Genomic DNA, 25704 nt, shown 5'->3' with positions numbered 1-25704 from the left:
TTTTAACTTAAAATTAAGTCAAGAGATGACTGAATATCATTGATTTAATTATGTAAAGTAAGTTTGTATTACACATTTCAATTACAACGCTTTAAAGTCTTTATTAAAATAAAAACTCACCAATTTAAAAGAAATTACTAAATAACAAAAGGAATGCAACACTAAGAGAATACAGAAGGTCAGTCAATGAACAAAAGACAAACCCAGGAACAGATAAAACAAGAAAGAAACGACGAAAAAAGACAAATAACACTGAACACTAATAAAAAATACGGACCATTAAAAAACAGGTGCTACATCCGAGAACAGAACTTTCCCCTAGCAAGACACTCCCCATGAAAACAATTTGATATAGAGACAATCTTTTGGTTTTTAAATTTCTTACATGAGGCAATTGCCTTAATGTAGTTACGACCCTGTAATAAAGTTGAGGTACGTGTTACTGAGCCAATATAATAATAAAGTTCAATGCAACTATTTTCAGCCATTTGAATAATATTTGTTGAAGTGTTTCCCCGACATTTCTTGCCATACTTTTGAACGGCATTTAAAAAAAGACTTAATAGACCTGCCGAGTTATAAATTTCAATAACTTGTAAGTCATATCATTCATTTTCAAATAACCATATACCCAACCATTTATTTTCGTGATTGCGAAGGCCGAGTTATTAATTCTTTAAATCCTTCTGCCCCAACCCAAACCTCAAAAATATCAAATGGTCGTGCCCTAAACACAATTTTAAGTTTATAACCTTATTTACAGGCACCTTGTTTTCAAATATCGTTCGAGAAAGACCGGTCCTAAATTGATCTTGGGACTTACCTTGAACATCTCTCTACTTAAAAACACGTTTGTTTTTGAAATAATCTATTGTAAATAAATCCAATTCAATAAATATTTGTTTAGAAATATACGTAGAGATATATAGAAAAAAGTGAACACCTAACTTGTAATATAAGTTTTATTTTAGCATACATTGAAACATTTTTTTATTAAATAGTTTTCAAAATATTATAAAAGATATTATCTATTACATTGAATCAGTACTGTTTCAATCGTTAGGGATAAGTTCTCTCTTCTGCTAATGGTCTAAAGGATGCAGTGACTTTATTTTGTGGATTGCTACCACAAAGACGCCAAAAATATTCGGCTCTTGAAAAACAGCTTTCTCTGATGAAATCTGTCAGAAATAAATATGTTACATATATAAGCTACTTCATGATTTATGTCATGACAAACAACAATGACATGGAAAATCAAATTATTCTCCTGTGCAATCATAATTAAATTATCCACCCAAATGAGTACCTGATGTATATCGATGCCCTCACGTAAACTCATAAAATGTAAAAGAAAAGTCCAGGAGCATAGCAAACTAATTGATATTCTATATAGATATAAGAAGATGTGGTATGAGTACCAATCAGACAACTCTGCATATAAGTAACAGTAAGTTAAAAGTGAACATTTCTAGGTCAAAGTAGGACATTCAACACGGATCCTTGACTCACACCTATCAGTAATCTATAAAAGGCCCCATAAATCACTGGAAAACATCATGATTTTTTGTAATAGAACTACTTTATACATAACAGTAGTAACTGAGAGTAATCTTGGATCAGTACTTTGAGTCTTGTTGTCTTGTTGTCGGTTTTGTTTTGTGGTATGTGTCTCTCTGATCGATGAAACCCCCTTTGAACTGAGAATATTACAATCATGTCTCTTGTGTTGTGTTGTAACACCACTGTCTTATGGTGAGGAGATATTTAGCATTCCTATTATAGTTATTCTCGCTATATTCGTTTTCTGTCTCTTCTAAGTCGCTATGTGATTAAAGTCATATACGAGTGACTGGTGAAAAATAATGTTTATCCAATTCTTGAACCAGTGCATGTATATATCATAATCTTAGTCCTCTGTGCACGATTTTATCATTTCTTACGCAAATATATCGTATAATCGTCAATTTTTCTCTCTCTCTCTGTCTGTTATGATTTAAAAAATATGGCTGCTCATTAAATGCCGTGTTTTGAAGCAGAAGTTTACCGATTGTCACCTTAAAGTAAACAATTGAAAAAAAACATGGGCAGTGAGCACGTATTTAACATGTGCAAACAGATAATTGTTTATTTTAATGACAGATCCATGCGAATTGCGATCACTTTTTTAAGTTGGTCCCTAGTTGCCAGTATTTTTTGTCTGTTAGCTGTGTTTCAGCATGGACAAAGCTCGTCATTCAAATTGCAAGCGGTATTAATATATATTTTTAGTAACCATCATTACCTGTTCCAAAATTAGTTGCTCCTTCACCATCATAAAAGTATGTCTTCCTACGTGTTTTACGGTTAGAACATTTATTCATCTTAATCCAACATCCTGCGCCTACAGCTCTATAATGGCCTTAATTGTTAAATAAATAAACAGGTCATATAGTATCAATAAATAAGTGGAAAACCCTTTTAAATCAGTACAATTCGATGAATAAAGTCAGCATTGCTTTTTGTCTGGCTTGTACATTGCATCTTACAAAAGCCATTCATTGTTATATTCAATGATGTAATGAAGTCATATAATAAGTAATTAATTGAAGAATGCGGTTGTGATTGTTGTCGATGTTTATCAAAATCTTAACAAAAGGATCTTTATATTAACATCACTGAAGTCAAAGAGACATTATTTGTCAAAATCCGGATATGATGTAAAAAAAAAAAAATTAGCCCCTCATGTTTGTGGTTTACCATCTTTGTCACAAAATTATTGTTTTCTGTTTGGTATTTTATTAATATAAAGATTCATTTGTTAAATCTTGTGATAGATTTATTCGGCAATCGTCAATGGCAGTCAGCAGGGTTTAAGAACATCGGTTGTTCGACCTGTTAATGAAATGCGTTTTGTTAAAATATACCTTTTCACTTTTTTGGTCTTTTGGAAAATATTTATAAAAATATATAATATAAAAAAGATGTGGAATTATTGCCATTGAAAATAGCCTATACTGCAAAGTCAGCTATCAAAGGCCCCGAAATGACAAATGTAAAACAACATCAGTTGTTCGACCTGTTAGTCAAATGCGTTTTGTTAAAATATACCTTTTCACTTTTTTGGTCTTTTGGAAAATATTTATAAAAATATATAATATAAAAAAGATGTGGAATGATTGCCATTGAGAATAGCCTATACCGCAAAGTCAACTATCAAAGGCCCCGAAATGACAAAAGTAAAACAATGCAATGAGAAAACTAACGGTATGATTTAAGTACAAATAATGAAGAAAAAAAAAACAATCCAAAATGTTACAGATCAACAAACTACAACCACTGAATTACAGGTTTCTGACTTGGGACAGGAACACACACACATAATGAGGCGGGGTTAAACATTTAGCCAACTGATAATATAAAAAAAATAACGTCATAAATTGCAGTCCTATGTTTGGTTTGTAAAATTTATTTTTACTTTATGTTAGATAATAAATAAACAGCAACTAAAGATAAATCGAAATTTAGAGGTACATGGCATGTAAAATATGGATAGAGATACCATGTCATAAATAGTTCAGTAAGTCATGATGTCAATAAACAGATAATAAAAATCCAGAAGAAATAATGCAACTATGAAAAATGAATAATGAATACATGTTGAACAATAATAAAATCAATAAGGAGAAATGCAATTATGAAAAGTGCATATTGAATACCTGTTGGACTATAGATGCTGACTACTGGAAAAGAAGGATTACTACCACAATATCTCCATTGGGCTATAGCTCGAGATAAACATGTTGCTTCATCTTTTGCACCATTCCTGTCAAATCTACCACGACTTGCTTGGCCCAACTTTGGACACCCATACCAAGCAAAGTAACAATCGTCACCACCAAGTGTCATTGCACCTGAAAATACATATAGTGACTGATAGCAGTATAGCAAGTGGATAGCCAAACTCATCAAGAGGAAACTAACTGGCAATGTCTTGGCAAAAACAGAAAACGATTATTAGACAAAAAACAGTCTACGAAACACAACACAGAAATTTAAAGAGTGAGCAATACAAACCCAACATTGTATCGGGTGTGATCTCACGTTTTTCAAATGAAATAGCAGATCCTTCTACACATGTGATAAAAGTAATGTACATTCAATATTGTGCCATAAGTGATGACTATTTCTATGAAAATAACCCTTTAGAAATAAAAATCGGAGCACTTAAATTGATTTACAAAATTACGGAACGCTCCAACTGATAAAAATTAAATCGATAGATTACACAAATACTTCAGCACAGTGACAGCTATATGTCCAAAGCTATCTTAAAAAGAAAAGTTTCGTTCGACAATACTTCAAAAGTTGTAAAGGTATATAATTACACGTTTCGGCACTGAATGGACAACTAATGTCAAAAGACTGCAAATATGAATGTAAATAATAAATAATGGATTGTAGTAAGCTTCGAACCTTGTTTCTTCCAATAATATTAACAATATGCACAATGTGAATCAGGACTTGCCAACCTACTCTAAGGCAGTTGAAGAAAACTATTCTTTACATACACTTTGTTTCTGTGTTCTGTGCAAAGTCATGTTATTCGCCTTTATATTTGTCTTATCAAGTTATGATTTTTGTAAGTATCTCATCTACATTTTAAAAAACTTTATTAAGAATAGATAATAAATTTTGTTATACCGTTTTCCTCGTCCTGTTAATTACCCACAAAAACATACTTAAATTACCTGTAGGTCCATAAATTACTGCAAAATCAGCCCCTGTGCCACATTGTTGCTTCATTTCAGAAACTCTATTCAAACAAACATGTTCGTCTGTATCTGATTTTCCTTCAGTGTCTAGGTAAAATGTTTGCGATTTGCGAGTTCGCTTTTTTCTAAATGTTTCCTTTGATTGATTTGAACATTTTTTGAAGAAAAACCAGCAACCTGAAACATTGCATGGAAATGATGAAAAAGTATATGTTGGATTATGATATTTCATTCTAAATAATTTCACTGTTTCTTGCGTAGGGTTATATGTGTACTTCTTAAATAAACACAACTCAGCGAAACAGTATGTTTATCTGTCATTGTCAGTTAGAATACTTTGAGTAACCTCCAACCGAGAGATAATGTCAAATAAGATGAAAAAACGAAGATTTTGAAATAATGAGAACGCAATCTTCTTAAAATACAGATCTTGTGTCTATGCTTTGTTATGGTAATTATTATATCAGTCAATACAGTTTCAGTCTCTATATAGATATAGGAAGATGTGGTGTGAGTGCCAATGAGACAACTCTCCATCCAAATAACAATTTATAAAAGTAAACCATTATAGGTCAATGCACGGCCTTCAACACCGAACAAAAAGCTATAAAGGGCCCCAAAATTACTAGTGTAAAACCATTCAAACGGGAAAACCAACGGTCTGAAACAATAGACTATTTTCATATTACCGAATTTTGACTCCGGAGTTTATAATTTTTCGACAGGTTACCTTCTCTCTCTTTGGACATTCTAGTCCTCGGGTCAACCAAGAGCAACGTCAAAAAAGGTCTTGCTTTTAAACGGTACATATTTTGGAGGAAATAAACCGTTCTATGTTTTCATTATACTACAAAATAATCGAATACAGTAAACTAGCATGATTTTTTAAAATTATTTATTAGTGGCTTTGAACTGGCTAATAGTAACTGCGAGTATACTCTCAGATCTGCACTTAGTGTCTTTTTGTTTTTGGGATGTTGTAGTATTTGTACTTTTATCCATCTGATGAGTTAAGCCTTTTTCAACTGATCTTGATAGTTCATAGGCGGATCCATAGGGTGACCCTTTGTGGGGGAAATGGTTGATTATATATGGAATCACTTAAGGTTGCACTTTGTAAATACAGCTGTTTCTCAAACCACGCCTCTTTTGGGGATATTTATAACATTCATAGATATGTTAATTAGTTAACGTACTCGTTCCAATATATGATCTCTGTGTTTCATCTCGTAGAGACATCACTTGGGAATGTAACCAGTATAGAAAAACATGGTACATGCAGCGCCTAAATTTTAATTCTTAGGAAGTCCAAAAATGGAGGTAAGGATAGTATAGAATTTTAGTATAAGTTTAAACTCTTAGAAGTTCAGGGCATATACCTGTTGAAAATATGCCGCACAGCCCTATATTTTGTTTTTGAATAAAATAGTAGTGCATATAAACTTTCAGTTCTGGGATATTATTTTTCACGAAACTTTATAGTAAAAGTGTTACAGTTTTAACGCAAAGGGAGTTCCTGTGGAAAATTGCATTGTTTTTTTTTTTTTTTTTTTTTTTTTATAGAATTGCAACTTTAAGCATGACTGGAGCGGGCACCCCTTAGGTCAGTCACCCCCTTTTTACAAAGAGTTCATAATCCGCCACTGTAGTTTGTTCTTATATTGTACTGGTATACATGTACCACTGTCCCCTGTTAGGGGAGAGTCGGGATCCCGCTATCATGTTTAACCCCGGCACATTCTGTATATATGTACCTGTCCCAAGTGTCAGAACCCTGTAATTCAGTGGTTGTCGTGTGTTACATATTTGTTTCTCGTTCATTTTTTGTACATAAATTAGGCTGTTAGTTTTCTCGTTGGAATTGTTTTACATTGTCATGTCGGGGACTTGTATAGCTGACTATGTGGTATGGGCTTTGCTCATTGTTGAAGGCTGTACGGTGATCTGTAGTTATTAATTTCCGTGTCATTTGGTCTCTTTGTGGAGAGTTGTCTCATTGGCAATCATACCATATTTTCTTTTTTATATTTACCCTCAATTTTTTTTTGTTCAATGTTTTGTTTGATTTTACTTATATTTTACTTTGGGTTGCTCTAACTTGACCAAGTACAATGTACCAAGATGTCTTACCGCAGATTAAGTAACCTGTGGAAAAATTATACAGTTCGGAGTCAAAAGTCAAAAGTCAGTAATAGGAAAAAAGTCTATTGTATTGATGGTTGAAGTTTAAATGACTTAAACAGTTTTTAAAAAAAAATCATGTTATATCCAATTTTCCCAAATACTTCTTGACGATCGAAAGATATAAAAGATATTAATGAAACTGAAATCCGAGGTTGGATTAAATTTGGAGCGATGGTGAACCGTTTTGAAAAAATATTATCAATATTTTCTTTTCTTTCAAAAAGTGAATTTTAGGACATTTTCAGCAGGATTTTACGACCAGAAACAAAGCAAGCTTTAAATCCGACCATTGGCAAATATGTCATGCATAATCTTGACAATTTGTCATCTATTAAATATTTTTTTCCAATTCTGCTTTCTATATTTATTTGACCTAAACTGATAAACATAACTAACTCTTAATTTTGGGCCTATCGTTGAGGTAAATAATACCGTACCAACTCCTTTTTTTACAAGCCGATAAATAAATCAATTTCTATTGTCGAAAAATAAATGAAAACGTAAATTTCTATTTTTAAAAATTTTTTTTTTTACCTTTCCTGGAAGTTCTGTACAATTTATTCCGTGAGTACCCATCTGGTAAGTATAACGGAGTTGGTGGTTTAGCAGGTTTATTCTTAATTTGAAAGCACTTCTTTCGTTTTGGTGGATTGCCATTCAAAAAAACAAGAACCGGTATTTCAAATTCTACAATATATAACGACGAATATACATACGAAATATAAGAATTGTGTGCTTATAGAAAAATGAACAAAAATAATGTTTATGATTCTTCCATACAGAACCTGATTTTCATGGTGATTGTTTTTGGGAATGTCAATTTAGCCTGAGACAGTTGTACGTTAACAATTATACTTCTTGTACATTCAACTTCGATTCATTAAATATAAAACATGCAAATTATAGAAAAAAAAAGTGTTGTATTTTTCTGACACGTGACTTGAAATTGGTAGTGAATGTCGTTCGTTTATGTGTTTCATATTTGTTTTCGTTTATTTTTTTGTACATAAATTAGGCCGTAAGTTTTCTCGTTTGAATTGTTTTACATTGCCATTTTCTGGGCCTTTTATAGCTGACTATGTGGTATGAGCTGTGCCCATTGTTAAAGGCCGTACGGTGACCTATAGTTGTTACTTTCTGTTGTCATTTGGTCTCTTGTCGAGAGTGGTCTCATTGACAATCATATACCACATCTTCCTTTTCATACTTAAATCACATAGTGAATATACATACGGGCGGCAATAGGGCCTACAGTGCCTCTTGGTCGACAGTCAGAAGCCTTGACTGGATCTTCAAATTTGTTTTCCGAGACAAATTGTTCAAGCAGACACCTTGGTTTAAAGTTTCCATAAAGAGCAGCTTGAAAGTTTCTGTCATCGCTTATCTTCAATTGATAAAAATCAAAATTATGTTCTTATAAAATATGCTAAAAATAAAGATTCAATTTTGATGTAGCAATTGTCGCAATGTTCATGGTTTGAATGCTTCCGTGGTCAATTTAACACATAGGCCTTCATTAATAGAAACGCAACATTTATGCATGTAACCCCCATCCCCGGACTCCGAAATTTACATATGGTCATCATTGTTGGTCTTCCTCCGACCGGCAGAAATGCCCCCGCCAATACTGTGTGTCCTTTTAGCTATGGAGGAAGTACAAGTTCACAACCATTCCTAGTCAGAATGGGGACGTTGAATCCGATGCTTCGTTGAGAAAGAATACCACGGTTTTATAACTCCTCGAGGTGACGTGGTGGCTAAATTTCGGTCCGTATCCAATTGATCCTCCTTTTACCTTGGTATTATAAATTTAATTCCCAGACAGCCTATATTGTAGGACCTACCTTTTGTGTTTATTATTAACATGTTCTCGTCCTGAACATGCATGACATACTTGCCACTGGACGTTGGCAACTTACAATTAATCAATCAATCTACGTATGTATTACATATAAAGTAAAGGAAAATACGCAATTCAAAGTAACACAAAGAGTTGACAGGCGTATATAACTATTAACATTAAACATCGACATCTTAAACGCACATTGCGAATTTGGGTCACTCCCGGAACCAGGCCTGTCCGAGGATCAGTTAAACATAAAAGGAATAAGAATAAAAAAAAGTATGCATTTATGGAGAACTACATTTATCCCATCCAATAGTCAAAGTAAAATTGGTGTACGTCCGTGAGACCGTTTGGGATGTACAAATACGTCACGTTCGGTCGCGGCAGTTCTAGCTCCGATCCGCATACTAATCTACACTCAGTCTAATTGATGGAGTAAAGAAAAATAGTTCCGCATTGAGCGGAAACAATCACTGGACGGAGCTTCGTCGGAATCAGAAAGATGAATCTGACGTTCCCCGTAAAAGTTTTGCCCAATCCAACAATCTCTATTTCCGAGTTTCAGTTCTAATGCTTTACCATTCGTCCTTGTCCACAAACTATTATACATCAATACAATGTTATTAAAAATATTCGTTCTCAATTTTTATGTCTATTAAAGCTCAAATAACGAAGATAAAACAATAATAAGCCATCAATATTTAATATTTGCAACTCTGGGATTTTAAGCAAGAAGAAATTAAATTAATCAATGCAAAGATCATTAGAACATACATGTAGAATTTAATTTGTTAAAATTCGGCTCGACTTGAAAATGTTGTGTCGGCTATGTATTAGGAGGCCACTTCCGTCTTAATGCAATATGATGAAACGCACGTTTAAACAGCTCTTATGTTTCATATTAAAGAACCATGGTTCACAATCTAAATCTAGAATGATACAATGTTTACTTACATATATATTGTTTTTGACATTAAACCATTCAGGACCATATTTATTCAGTCTATTAAAAGCCGGTACGCTTTTTGAACAAAATATGTTCTCTGTGATTTCATTTCCTGCATACAAAATTAAATCATTTAATCCTGCAATTTACAAACTGTTGTACAAATGAGGTTGCAAGTAAATTATTGTTGTTGGTGATAAGGTATAAAAATAAGGTTTTCTGTGTTTTCCCTTTAAAATACACAAACGGTGATATCGTGTTTAGTTTGGGTTCAACTTTGCGTTCTGCAATTAAGCCATGTCGATTTTTAACTAAACGTTTCAGAATTTAAAACAAATCAATTTAGAGAGGCTTTTCAGTATAAAACAATATTCACATTGTATGAAAATATATGAAATGTATTTGTACTCGGATAATTATAAGATAAGAAGATGTGGTATGTTTTTTCTCTCTCTCGCAGTCTACATTATACGTACAAGTGGCGTAGCTTTTATTAACTTAAAAAGGTAGTGGGGCATTACTCACGTAATATTTGCCACTGAACAAGGAATCGAGCATGAGTTCCTGGCTTTCTCTCTCTCTCTCTTTATAAACTTAAAGGCAGTGGAGCGGCACTCACGTTTTACCACTGAACATGTTAGAGAGCAGAGCACGAGTTCAAAGACTTTTGATAGAGAGATACCAGTGGGACATTCAAACTCTAAGTCTAAAATAAACTGGAAAACGCCATGGCTAAAAAAGAAAAGACAGACGAACAACTGCACACTTAACACAGACAAAAGATTGAGCAACACGAACCCCCCTCCCCAAAAGAAAAACAGAACGTGCAGTGATCACAGCTGCTTCAGAAGGGTAAGATCTTCCTGATCCACACGTGGCACCCATATAAAAAAGAAGATGTGGTATGATTGCCAGTGAGACAACTATCCATAAAAGACCAAAATGACATACAATGTAGTGTGCATCACTAGAACGACGGGTCAAGCTACGCCTCTGACTTGGGAAATGGCCATGTACATACCTTCAGGATTACCGACTTCACTGAGATCATTTGCATCAATAAGCGCTAGTTTGGGATATTTTGCTTTCCAAGTGTTGCTTTGGTATGGCATTCTCTGAAAGATTTCATTTGCAATTGATTGGTTGTAAATTGCTTAACGCCGTATCAGCACAAAAAAGGCTATATCGTAGCAAAATTATTTTAAAGAAAACAGATTCAAAAAGCTGAAAAAGGTCTATTAATTTACTAACTTTAGTTGCAAGTGAAATAGTTTGCATGAATCTTAGAACCTAGAGCAGGGTTAAGTTTACAAAGTCTTGACCGATTTAAAACCGAATACAAAAAGTTAGTATTTTTTCTGAAATAGTATTTTTTTATGCTACAGCTAAAAATGTCTTCAAATATAGTTATTGACCTATAATTGTTTGCTTTTTTGAATTGTTATTTGGATGGAGAGTTGTCTCATTGGCACTCACACCACATCTTCCTATATCTATGGAAATGTTTTTCCAAGAATAAAACATATTTCATAGTAAACATTAGTTGTCAATACTTTTAAACTGATGTGATGTAACTAAAGAAAAATGATATCGATACAAAACAATCTTTCCTTTTCTTAAAACTAGTCTTAAATGTAGTGTTTACAAATATATCATGCTTACAAATGGTATTTGCATAAAAATATCGGTTGAAAGGTAAACAATTTTCCAGAGCCATTAGTTAATTTGTTTACTTAGAAACCCGTATTTTTTGGAAAATACCCCTTATCATAAGCACAACACAATTGTTCATTTCCACCCTTTTATCCATCTCAACGAAAATTTTAAATCTCGTCGGAAGTCACGTTTTTTTTTTAGACATGATATTCACCAGTAGAGACAATAAATCTCTATTTAATAAAAATTAAAAAAAAAAATACAATTTCTCTCATTCAATCGAAATACCTTTAACAATTGTATTATCCTGGGCGTATTACTCTTGCCACCAGCTCCTCGTGCATCTACATCCATGGAATACCGCAAAGCGTTGTAGAATATATTTCTTCTGACTATATTGTCTCGCCCTCCGCCAATGTTGCAGTGAATAGTGTTCTAATATAGAAAAGCAGTGAACAGTATTCTAATATAGAAAATATGGTTGTTATCATTTTTCTTTCTTATTTTTTTTACCATAACGGTTGACTCTTTGAAAGTTTTACTTTTAAGAAATACATTTGTAGTTTGCAAAAGAGCATTAGGAAACAACGCATCTTCTATCCTAGAGAAAACTAGTTACAGCGGTGTATTATGATATCACTATTATATTAACACTTGCACCATTTAAGAGAAGATAAGTGAGTTTCTGCATTCTGCATTCTATTTTCAGTTTTGATGTTGTTCAGATATTGTTGAAAAACGACATTTTAATCCAGAAACAATGCTTTGGTGTTTTTGAAATATTTATTCATTGGTTGTTTCATAACAATTTTACTTTTCATTAGTCTCAATGTCCATAGTTGAACAACTTGTCTTTGATTTATATGTCAACATGCATTTGTCTGATAATAATGTTTGACATGCTGTTGATTGTTTAATGTCAAGTGGCAAATATTTCATGTATTATCAGGACGAGAACACATTATAAAAAGTGTTCATTGCCATGGTTAGTCTTCTCTTATCGTCACTTCGTACCCATTCTATTATTTAGATGACTTACATTATAGAACACATTTTGTTCAATAAGAATACAAGAATACTGGTCGTCTAACATAACTCCTCTGGTATCCGCCCCAGGAACCCGTAGTTGAATACCAGTTATATAGTTCCTTCTGATAACATTACCACACTACATGTAAAATAAACAATTTGTCGAGTATTAAAACTTTAATGATTTGCTTGTTTCATACTAAAAGTACTCCGATAAAGCCACGGGAATTAGTTTATATTGTAACGTCCACATAGTTCTCTTTATGATGTCAACATTGTTTGATGTTTTTATAAGTCTTTAACAGTTTTCTTAAAACTTCTTAAGATTGTTTGCTATTTTGATTAAAAAACAAGTTTTGTTTATGAATTGATAGGAATACTATATAGTATCGAATTCATAACAGTGTGGCTATTGACATTGATTGGCGCACTTTAATATCCCATTGACTGGGACAGATTAGGTGAACGTTCGTCTATAACGCCCATTGCTCACGACGTCCTTAATATAAACATTTAAACCGTGGGGTCACTAAACTTAAGGTTCTCAACGCCTATATAAAATAATTCGAAATACTAATCAGGAATTTGTGTTTTGATTTATATTGATTAATTAAACGTCCTTTACTTGTGTTTTTGTTATGTTTTGACAATCAATTTTCATAATAAGATATCGCAAAGCCATGTTCTTTCAAAAAAAGAATGACTTACTGAATGCATGTATTGATTGATTATCTTTTTCGGATTTAACAATTGCGATTGTCGAGTTATGTAATCTTTTAACTTTTAACTTTTATCTGGTCTAATTTTATTTTAGAACGAATGCATAATCCACTTTCAAAAGTTGTGCAAATACGAAACATAAAGACAAAATATACTTCTGTCCTGTCTTTTTCGTACTTGAAAGTTATTGGATAGTAAGAAAGCTATTTGGATTAAACCTTGTGAAATTTGCATGCATTTACGTTATTGTATTGGCAAAATGTATCATTTGGTGTATATAGGAAACTTAAACCGTTCTGCTATACTGCTACTATACTTGTGAAAAACACTTGGCAACAGAAACGCATTCATCTTATCTATATAAAAAAAATCGACCCAATTTACATAGAAATGGACGTCTTCGTGCATTTGTGATCGCAAATAAAATATGTTCCGGACCTTATGAGTATTTGGACCATACGTGTATGGTTGGACCATATTAGTATACCCTTATGGTCATGATATATGCGTATGGTCCAAATACTCATATGGTCCGGAACACATACATGATATTCTGTGCGTTGTCGGTCGTCTATTAATTTTTTTCTTTTGTTGATGGATTTGACGTCTTTCTGTGAGTGATTATTTGTTCATGACTTAAAACTTACTTGCAAATAATTTAAAAACAAGACTTGATTTATAAAAATGTCCAAACAAACCATGATTTTTTTTTAAACATACATCACATCCATTGCAAAAGGCTAAAATTCGCCAGGTCTTTAATTTCAACTAAGTGAGTTGACTAAATTAATATTGCGGACCATTTTCCAATTTCCATGCGGTATCCCTATTTTTTTCTCGCTCATCTTTTATGTTTGTTTTTTTCATCCCAAGACCTCGTGGAGCTTTCATTCTATAAAGTGTGTATTTTGCTCATGGTCGAAAGCCATACGGGGACCTATAGCTTGATAAGCCTGTTGGTCCCTGGAAAGAATGTGTCTGATTGTCTATCACACTTCATATTCTTATTTTAACATGCAGTTATATCTATGATAAGAATGAAAATTGAATTGTCATTGAGACAAAAACCCAACCAAAGAGCAAAAAAAAAAAGAAAAAAAAGCCCAAGGCAACATGTAGATCTTTCGTATCAAGGGAATTGCTATAAATATATTTATTTCAGGTTAATAGTATTAGGCCATACTCAAGTTATAAAATAGATCTTGTCGTCAACTTTTGCAACCAGCTTCTATGTTTCTATAATGCACTGTTCATCTTTTTTGGGCTTCGACTTTTCCATTGGACAGACAATTTTGTTTTCGACTGTTTTAAAAAGATGCATTTTTTTACAAAATCATACAAGTAAGGAGTCTCTGGCCTTTGGTAGTGTTGTATGTTAATTAATGTTTGTTTATTTATTTGTTTAGGAAATAAGTATGACGTACATTTTCTCTGAACTAGGACACTTTTTATAATAGTTTTTCGATATCGCTCGGGCAAAAATAATCACGAATATAATGCTTACCCATGTTAAAACTACAATAAAGTATAGTTTGCATCAATTATTTCTTGAACCTACCATTTTTTTTGTCTGTGTTGGATTTGTGTGGCATTGAAAAAACGGTTATAAACTACACAGTGCAGCTTCAAACAAGAATACAATATTTATTGATTTTCAAAATGCGACCAAAATTAAAAATTTGCTCGCAGAGGAAAAAATTCAACAGTTTGATTTTCATTGAAATAAAATAATTGTTATGATTTACACACCGTTACTTTTTCCAATATAAAAAATCGAACTATTTTGTTTGTTGTTTCCTTTATAAATTTACATCATTTTTAAAAAGACCACGCGTCTTCGATATTTAGAAGACTATAAAAGCGATGTTCATTATCTTTCTTCTGCTGTAAGTTTAATTTAGTTATTTTGTGTCATAATTGCCATCTCGTATGTTTTAAATTTGAATAAAGAAGATTCAGGTTGTCTCATACGTCAATGATACACACACAAAAAAAAAAAAACGATAACAAATAAAATAAAGTGCAACATTCATTCTCCATGAAAAGAATACATCACATGGATGTAATTTTTGTAAGAAAAATACCAATTTCGTGAGAAGTTGTGTGTTGGACTTGAAGAGCCAAGGCAAACTGACAAATATCTGAATGAACGAATCGATTTATGGTATATAAAACAAAACAAAGCCCACATGGTTAGCATTGAATAAATAGAAGGTCACTCTTAAATGATCACAACGTAGAAGTTTTTGTTCTCTTAATCAATAAGATATTTTCTGAAATAACGCGGGTCCCTATTAACTTAAAAGTTTTTTTGTTTTTTTTTTACCATGAATAAACTTTTTTTTTTATTATTATTATTTATTGATATCAGCTCTGGACATTAATATTCTTAAAAGTGAAACTGTTGTAAGTGATGGTATAACAATTATTTAAAATAAATTCCTTAAATGATTTGTGAAAAGAAAGTTTCATTTTATGTATCAAAATTTGTAACAAATGATTATTTAAATCCCCACTTGAAGGCCTCCGATAGACTGAGTGAGCATAAAATCATCGCCAACGACAAACAAGTTAAAGGTAAACTTTTCAGTACAATTACTAATAAACGTTTTACTGTCGACCACACTGTTATGAATTTCGTTCTAAATAAAGGAATTAAAAAAGCAGAAAAAAAAATGAAGGTTTACTGTGCTTGTTTTCGAGATATAAGCCATAATGATTGTTTTTGATGCATAAACTATAAAAAATAATAAACGGGATTTTATACGACTTTCAAATATGGCTTTTTAAATTATATAATAAAATTATGAAAATAAAAGTAATTGTTAGGATGAGCATGCAAACGAAAATTGTAATAGTCTAATGGAATAGCAAGATGTATCTATTATAGTTGTTCTTGTATTTTACTAGCTTTCTGGCACTAATTGTTGGTACTCTATGATCGGTCACTGGTATCTTCTTATTCTTATGCTTCTTGCTGATCTGATGATTCTAGCCATCTCCGACTTTTTGAGCAATTTGTGTTTAAGTTGTGCTGATAAACTTCTGTCCCAGACTAGAGCTCACAGACACGTTAAATACATGTGTCTTTGTCCGAAATCGGGGGTAGGTAATTCAGAGGTTGTTGTCTGTACTACCGATTCTTTTTTAAATTGTTGAGTTTTAAAAAAGGACAGTGATATTTTTGTTTTGTCATGTCAGGGCTTTTCCCAACTTACTGTACGTTATATCGGTTTAGCTCATGACAATCTTGATTTTGAGCAAATAAAAAAAGTAAGATTGTTTTATTGTATTAAATGATCAAACGTTCATACCCATGTCATTTCTCTGCCGGTCATAAAGCCTCCACAATCACTAGCATAAAGACACGTGTCGCAAACCATGTTATTTTCAAATATATTATCGTTTCCCTGCAATAATAATTTTAAGTGCAATAACATAATTGATGATTAAGATTTCAAAATTGTTCATCTACCTCTCTTTTAATACTCATATGTTTTCATCTAAATTTGATGTCGGTTACTTTCATATTTGTTCGGAATCCACACTTTTAAATATTTTAACATACAAATAGTCATGAAATATTTTCATACCATGGTCTTTATATACATTTGTAGACCACGTGATTCACAATAAAATACTGATACAACACAACAATGTCTGGAACAAGATGATTTGATACTTATAAAATTATTTCTTTTTTCTTTTTCAAAGGATATCACAGTTATAAATAATAAGCAAAAACAAATTTATATTCCCGATGAATTTTGTCAGCCGTGATGTTTCTATGGAGGTTATCTTTTTTTTCACATTGGAATAGACTAAATACCACTCGACAAGAAACAAACTATACACATTAGTAAGAGTCGGATGATTTTGAAGTAAAAAGAATAATCTTCATTAACACTCACAGCCCAATGAATGCCAGTGTAAGATCCTCTGCAAATGATATTACGACGTACAACTACACCAACGGCAACTACATTGATACCGTCACTTCCAACATAACCGATTCGTCCAAAATCTGTTATGCTGTTATCAACAATCTCATGTCCCGACGATGTCAATGTTCTACGATCACCTCCTGTAAATCGAAGCAATTAACAAAAACAACATAGATTGATAAATGTATGACGAATATAACCAAGGATCCTTGATATAACATATAAATTTATACTAGTACTCGATCTGTAACTCATCATAATAGACATGCACACTAAAATCAGCTCAATATGTGAAGCCAAAATAAGGGTCACACTATATGACACGGGACTCTTAGTGTCGGGAACACAAAAAGTATCATGCTTACAGCGAAACAAGTTAGCTGTCATGTAGAAGACTCTTTTATCGTTTTAAGCGACCGACTCAGCAAAATTTAATGTTTACTTTATCCTCCTGACGAAGATTCTAATAGAGGACGTTACAGTCAGTTATAAGTTACCGCTAGCTGGTATTTTATTCAAATAATAGACGAGTTGCGTCTATCTACAGATACATAATTTTATTGTATTTGCAATTAAGCCAATGCAAGGAAATGTAACGTTTTCCGTTTTTATGGGTCAATCGTACCGTCTTAATGTCAATTATGTTGATGATAACACAAATCAACGTTTTCGTGAAATGTTATCACAAGATTAGAGTTGTTTGGAACAAGTTGTCTTAAAGTTTGTAATCATACCATACACACTTACTCCACGAGTTTGCTTCGTTACATTTTCTTTGAACTCTACGTTAATTGTTGTCAAGGTTATAAAATGAACTTTCTTTTCCTATTCGATTTGTATTTATTTCATATCTATTATGCATGCATTTAAAACTAACCGTCGTCCATGACATTTGTTATCTTTCCTATTGTACCGAAAATTATATTTTGGTATATTTACTACATTTGATATTATTTTTCATCCAAATTATTTCGACGATATACCATTTTTTTTAAAATGCTAAATGTATAAATAAAGGTTAGTTTTATATTTTTACCCCTGATGTCAATTCCGCCATCATTATTTCTTATAACACATTTGGAAATTTTAACTCCATTTCCACTTGCAACAATTCCGTATGACCCTGAAAATGAAATGAATTGTCAGAAAATTCAACAATATTTTGGTAAATAGGTGTCATTTGTTAAAACAGATGGGTAATCAAAACGTAAAAGAAACCCAAGTTAATGTAAACACTTAAAAAACATGTATCTCTTGATAGAATTCATTTTGCCAAGAAGACGTTTTAATGATGTCGTTAAATAACTAATAAAGTCTGTTCAGAAAAAAAATAAAGTAGATAACTCATTAAAACAACATGTGACTATATCATTTTGCCAAAGATTGTTTATCAAAGATATCATGACGAGTTATGCTTTCACATTAGACGCATACCCTGTCAATGCGTTTGATCTAGATTGATTCCGGCATTTGTTTGCATTAAAAGTACTAAATTAGTTCCAAATATTTTGAAACTTCTGGTGTCTGTAGTATATCAGTGAAACAAGCATCAAAACCAGAAAGTGATATGAAATAGTTATGGATTGTTGAGTTCACTTGCAAAATGAGAAAAAAAGAACAGGCAGTTGTTGTTTCCAATGTCTAAAACTCATAAATTCAATATCAAACAGATTCCCCTGGAAAAAACGGTTAAGTTGTAACCTGTATTTTGAATCTTCATCCTTGTGAAAACTATGTCTTCAACCTTTTCAGCCTTAACTCCGAATTTTCTGCACGCTTCGATAGTGAATCCGTTTAATTCAATGTTCTTCGAATTCGCTGATATTCTACAAGTACAAAATCATAATTTATCTTATTATTATCCCAAAGGTGCCCCTAGTGGAACGGGATCTACTTACCTTCCAAGAGCCCATGAGATCACTCCCAGTTTTTGCTGGGATTTTTGTACATGTTGCTCATTCTTTAGTTTTCGATGTTGTGTTTTGTTTACTATAGTTTTTCTTTTGTTCTTGTCTTTGGCATGACGTTGTCAGTTTATTTTCGACATTAGAGATCTTGTCTTTGGCATGACGTTGTCAGTTTATTTTCGACATTAGAGATCTTGTCTTTGGCATGACGTTGTCAGTTTATTTTCGACATTAGAGATCTTGTCTTTGGCATGACATTGTCAGTTTATTTTCGACATTAGAGATCTTGTCTTTGGCATGACGTTGTCAGTTTATTTTCGATATTAGAGATCTTGTCTTTAGCATGACGTTGTCAGTTTATTTTCGACATTAGAGATCTTGTCTTTGGCATGACGTTGTCAGTTTATGTTCGACAGTAGAGATTGGATGCCGTTTTGGTAGTATTAGTCTCTCTTTGAAGGACAGTACTAGTATTATACTTGAATGTATTCTTGAAAATGAGGAGGAAGATATTAAGTCCACATTTAAGGTGGTACCTAACACTACAGAAAGATAACTCTGTAAAGTCAGCTAAACGTTTTTATTACGTTGTGTTGTAAAGGGAACATAAAGTTTCTCAATGATCAAAATTTGGTATTTGTCAAACTGCTATATAACCAGTGTAATTTTTCTTATAAAATGGTTGGTTCAAAATTTTTTATATTTTGATATTTTTGTTAAATGGTCAAAGTAAATACTTTGTCAAAATTTTATGAAAATTAAACGAGCCAAATTAATTTTAGTTAAAGTGTTAGGTACCACCTTAATATTCACAAGTCGACAATAAACTGACAACGCTTGATTAAAAATAAAGACACAAGTTCACAATTCAGTAAAGAATGAAAAAACAACCCGATCAAATAACCGGGTAGAGGTTGTTATGGTAGGGTGAGCAGGCTATGCTGCATATGTGACATGAACCCTGTTGTGATGCTCATGGTTGTATATTTGAAAATATTTAGATAAATACTGACGCATGCAAATAAAGCTACATATTGCCTCCATTAGCCTATAATTAAAGAAAACAATTTAACATTACAACAATAATAACTGCAAAAAAAAATATTCACATATACATTCGAAATCAAAATTCAAATGTTATTTCAGTCATTCCTTTTCAATATATTCAAAAGGAAATGGGATACGAGAAATCCAAATGATGACAAAACAGTAACAGTAGTTCAAACGTTATCACCGTTTTTGAGCACAAAATTTGCAGTCAAAATAACAAGAAAAAAAAAAAGACTTACTCAATACAGGTATTTATTATTGAAACTTGTATGACGTCATCAGCAGTATATGCGCTGTTTTTCAATGGCCAAATATATAACACCGAGCTGTTTCTGTCAACATAGTATTCACCCTGAAATACATTTACTCATTATATAAATGTAGTTGTTCAAATATAGATTCTATCACTCCCATATTAAAAATGTGAGGCTTGCCATTTGAGACATTTAAAGTTAATTTTCAGGAGTGAAGAATTATTGTATATTATCTCAGCATGAAAAAATTGCATTATTTTTAGTACAACATAATTCATTTACAATAATTGAAACACAAGAATTATCAGATGACATTAATGGATCCTCGTAGCACGCCTTCAGATATTATTTGACGGATGTAACAAGTGGGAACTACCATCATAGCGTACTTATTGTATCCGATATAAATGTTCATTAAAAAAACAAATACTTACAGGTTGGTCAAGTTCATATAAAACATTCATAAATCTGAAGTAACCAGCTTGCTTGTGATAACCAGCAGCAGTTGGGTTTGATGCATTATAATAACCTACAACATAGAGTGTGTAGAGTACACATATTGTAATAAGGAACCCATAAAATATTGCATGCAACATGTATAAGTTCACATATATGATCAAAAGATAGAAAGATAGAAAACCACAAAAAAAAAACAAACCAATCCATCAAATTAGATATTACAGTAATAAACGGAATAAGATTAAAAACTTGTAAGTTTTCAAATCACTGTCTTTTTTACCGGGTATATATCTCCCAGTTGATACAATATGCAAGTATTTTCTAGGTCACATTTTTTTCTGATAAATGGTTGCTTCTCACAAGGAAGCTATTACACCAAGATTCATATAGGGGAAGTTGAAATCATCCCTTCGTTAATTTTACTCGGACGCCATGCATCACGTGTTGGTTGACCATAATGGAATATCCAATTAACATATGATATCGGATATTTTCCAAATGTTGTAACGATACTCCCATCCCTCTTTCTCCGAATATGACCTACCGAGTTGAACTTATTAGTCAGTCTTTGAAAGCAAAATGGTTATAGCTTTGGCATCTATAACTTGCTTTGCCACGAGAAAACTCTTTAAAGGACAAAGAGAGGACAACACTTGACTGACTTGCGACACTACACCATGTTGTTTTCGATGTTAAGTCAGCCTAAGAAATCAGACACATCAGTGGCACTCAAATACAAAAAACAAAAACAAGGAAAAGAAAACAAAAGGATTGTCGTCTTCAATTTAGGCGCCCGGATCGTTTTCAGAAATTATACCTCTCTGACCTTAAAGCCTGTGTCCGTTAGATTTTTGTTTTGTTTTACCTCCGAGTAGTTTTCTTTTAATTTGTTTTCGCAGGACATGTTTGAATGAATTTGTCTTATCAGCACAAGATTCGGAGTCTAGTAAGCACAGAGGCGAAACTTCAACACACAGTGGCATTGACACACCATTTGAATAAACTCCAAGGAATAATTGATGTTGGTTCAGCCCCTAATAACCCGTTAAAATTTCTAAATATAACGAATAAAACCAATTATTTTTTAAATGGGAAAAAAAAGAAAACTGTTACCTTTTTTCAATCCGTACTGTACTTTGTCAGAAAATGAAAGCCAGTTTTTTGACGCGTCCATCTCATCAACCTTGTAAGATTTGTCCGCCCAGCTCCAATACCTATGACAATTCGAATTTATTTGTATGAAGAAAAAAAACCAAACGTTTGATTTGCATATTCAAATAAGAAGGTATCAATATTTATTGGAACAACAAATGAAAATAGGAATTTCTCTATTTATAGTGGTTTTCAAAATAACAGTCAACACTCGCATTTTTCTGCTATATTCTATTTTAGCCTGATTGGTTTGAAAGCAGAATCATCAGACACATATATTTGAGTAATGTTTGAAACCAAGTTTGGTTTTAATTTGCTTAGTAGTTTTAGACTTTCACACTTTTTGTTTTGAAAATAGGTATGAAAAAACTTACAATGTTAATTCTTAGCCTTGAAGGTGGGGTTAACAGTTGGGTATTACTTCACCAAAAACGTTAAAGTTTGTTAATCACCATCACCTAATGGTCCATAAACTGCATATATATATGAACACCTAATGAAGTTCATAACTTGAGGCATTTGTGATAAAAGAATTTAGGACGTTAAAAAAATGAATATTTTATTAGAGCATTAAATCCATGTGTGTAGTTAATTGACATATTCAAAACTAAAGTGAAAGTAGATTTTTAATAATTTATTAATATAGGAAAATACAATTATAAGAAAATACTCATGGAATAAATGTAATCTATATAAATAACAAACATTCTCTTCAATATGCATCCCGCACAGCCAACCGATCGTCCCACTTCGGCACGCGTTTTACTGCCGGTCGGGAGAAGACCAAGTGACCATATTTCGTTTCCCTAGTCACCCTTGGGGCGTATACAGTTATGCGTAGTAAAAGCACTTAAATGCAGACTTATTGGGATTGATTTTTTTTTACTGTAATCTTATATGAATAACATCACTTACCAGAATCCGTGACACCATACCTCGCCTTCATTTTGCCATAGTCTTGGTCTGTTCGATTCATAAGTGAACGACTTGCCGTCTGTTCCGGGTACACTAATGTTAATGTAGTGCTGAAAAGGAACAGATAAGATTTACGTACATTTTTAAGTGAACAATCGATTTACAGATATCTGGAATATTAACATACAGCATCTTCGCTAGCCAAGAGTAACGATCCACTTCCCTCCTCTCCACCCTTGGCGGATTGAGATAGAATTACACAAGGTAATGATTTTCATTGGTTGCAGTCGAAACTCGCTGCATCCAATCAAAAAGCGCATATAACATGATCACGTGTAAATGTAGAAAGTATATGTAAACAATTGTCACGTGCTTTTTGTGCAACAAGTCTTTACATCCATAAACATATGGCTATTTTAGTGACAATTTGAATGTTTTAATCGACAATAGAAGTTCCTATGTATGTTTCTTGCACAAATGCATGAATGTCATCTTATATTTTCGTTTATTGCTTTACCAAGTGTGTAGAATCTAGACGCTACCGTGTTTCCCCCTCCAAATTGAAGAGTTCAAGTGCTACCATTGCTCAAGAATAATGTATTCGGAATGGGCGTGACTTTGATTTACCGATAGATGGCGCATTATTGTTATCACAAATGTTGGCTCAATCTGCCAAGGTTGGAGAGGAGGGAAGTGGATCGTAACCCTTGGCTAGCGAAGATGGTCATATAGTTGTTTTGATGTAATTCTTGTTACTGAGCTACATTATATACTTTTAGTATTCTGCAATATTTTCTAGGACTGTTTGTATTTTCATCGCCTTTCTGTTTGAGATTGTATGTTCGGTTAATGTTTTTTTTTGCTAATATGTCGGTCTTTAAGTTTTCATAACGTGTTTGAGACCTTATACGTTATGTTTGTTCATTTTCAAGAAATAAAACACACAAATACCTCCTTTAGGGAACGACCATTTAACTGCAGAAAGGTGGGGATGTTTTTTTTTTCCTTAAAAAATATTCTGATCCCAAATTTGATGAAAATAAATATTGTGGTCAAGAAAATGATTAAAAAAATGCGTATCAAGACTTTCCCTATAACTACAGGTTTTAATTTCGAAAACAGAATTGATTAATAGTGTCGAATTATAAAAAAAAAATCGCTAACAAGTTTCTGACTCGGACAAAAACACATATCCCCAACATATTTAACCAAGTTAAATGGTTGCTCTCTTAATTCATATATATGCCTATTAAAATACAGAATATCTTAATAAGGGCAGCAAAAAATTAAAGATTCAACATGTTGTTTTATGGATCCTTTATATGAATTCACATTTCTTTACGTTTGAATATATTCTCAGATGTTTGTTGTGATGAGAAACAGAAAGGGATTTTTTTAAAAGTAACATACAGTATACATATACATCAATTTAACAAATCATGATATAACAATCAGTTGCATGTAATCAAGAGTCCATTGAGATGAGTTCTGTTGACCGTTATTAAATGAAATTAACTATGCACCTGTGGTTGAATATTTGTTGGATTGAGCATATATTGTATTTATTTCGTTGGTGAAGTTCACAAAATAAATATTTTGAGAAACAATTTCAGAGAAGTATTTGTTTCTTACATCTAAACCAAAAAAGTACAAATCATACCTGATTTGGATATCTTGCTAAGGTTAAAGGCTGTTCATTTTCAAACACTTCCAACCATTTTTCATTTTTGGTGTAGTAACCAACGGTAGATATTTTCCCTAAGTTGTCTATACCAATTTCAGAAAATGACACCTTCAAAATCTGTATGCAAAGTATAAATTAAAAAAACAAACTATAATCAATACTTTTTAAATGTATAAAACTTGCTTAAGCTGGGGTCACACATTCACGATTTTTACTGCCGTCCTTGACAGGTCCATTCCCGATTAAAATTCATAAAAGTCTGATCAAGATCATATAAATCGTGGATTGAAATTCAAACTTTAATTAAAATTTGTAATTTTTTTTTAATTTAATCACGACAACAATCAGATATTGTTCAGGAAGCGTCGATATTCAACCGTTTCCAAGCGAATTTATCCCGATAATCCCGTACTAAATCCGCTTCTCATCCGATTTGTATCTTTCGCCAGGTAAAATTCGACCGAGTCTGTCACGACTGCGTCCCGATTCTACCGAATGTAATCCGACAGAGATCAGATAGTGACAAGACAGTGAACCGACGCTGACGGAAGTTATCCGTTCGAAAACTGTCGGCATACTCGGAATGATCAGGTACTGTCGGAACCTAATCCTATCACTGTCCGCTCTATCGCATTGCAAACGGCTTTGTCTGGTCTCAGTCGTATTGTATTCTGTAATTGTCGGGACTCTGACGTGGGTATCATTGACGAATTTAGAATTATGACGGGAATGTTTCGCAACGGTTCCGGCAAACGACATGATCTGGAAGCAATCTGGACTCAATCGGCACAAAAACCGCAATGAAAAATTTCTCCAGTTTATTCCCGTTCCACAGGACACCGTCCCGAATACACAGACCATTGTTAGGAATTCGATCCGATACAGCAGAATCTGTCACGACATAGGCACGATTGTAATCCGACTAGACAAAATCGGCTGAGTTTCCCCGAATGTTACGGGACGCACCTAACTGTCGGGGTGCTTTGCCGAACTATTCGCACCCTTCCCGACCAGTAGGAATCTGTTACGAACTAAAACGACTGCGTTCAGACAATAATAGGACATTTCAGATAATTGAGGATACTAATCCGACTTTTTCACTTTTCGTGTCGTATCGCTGTCTGATTTCAAACGGGAGCAATAATCGGCAATGTGTGAACCCCGCATTAGTTAGAAAACATTTCTAACCGGTTATATTTTTCGT

General features: G+C 32.9%; 1 protein-coding gene across 1 annotated transcript; it reads right to left on the bottom strand.

Annotated features, from left to right (window-relative positions):
* Positions 1-951: 951 nt before the first annotated feature.
* On the bottom strand, positions 952-25204 carry LOC139526441 (uncharacterized). Its single transcript, XM_071321588.1, has 20 exons — positions 25142-25204; positions 24477-24617; positions 22817-22926; positions 21863-21963; positions 20725-20819; positions 20276-20388; positions 18781-18905; positions 18116-18202; positions 17047-17219; positions 16450-16545; positions 12426-12554; positions 11675-11821; positions 10752-10845; positions 9739-9842; positions 8172-8322; positions 7473-7625; positions 4731-4931; positions 3699-3893; positions 2285-2401; positions 952-1181 (listed from the first exon to the last, which is right to left on the bottom strand). Exons 1-20 carry the CDS (start codon positions 25202-25204, stop codon positions 1060-1062), a joined length of 2517 nt encoding a protein of 838 aa, XP_071177689.1. The 3' UTR covers positions 952-1059.
* Between the last annotated feature and the right edge of the window lie 500 nt (positions 25205-25704).

Source organism: Mytilus edulis, chromosome 6, assembly GCF_963676685.1.
Source record: "Mytilus edulis chromosome 6, xbMytEdul2.2, whole genome shotgun sequence".
In the NCBI taxonomy this organism is placed as follows: Eukaryota; Metazoa; Mollusca; class Bivalvia; order Mytilida; family Mytilidae; genus Mytilus; species Mytilus edulis.
Note: the sequence above shows the minus strand (reverse complement) of the source record. Positions and strands in the feature narration are given on the sequence as shown.

Coding starts and splice junctions, on each gene's coding strand:
- LOC139526441 (XM_071321588.1), bottom strand. CDS start 25,204: ATGATACCCACGTCAGAGTCCCGACAATTACAGAATACAATACGACTG. Junction 18,906..20,275: donor ATAATAAATACCTGTATTGA/GTAAGTCTTTTT, acceptor TTGTACTTGTAG/AATATCAGCGAATTCGAAGA. Junction 1,182..2,284: donor AGCAACTAATTTTGGAACAG/GTAATGATGGTT, acceptor TATTTCTGACAG/ATTTCATCAGAGAAAGCTGT.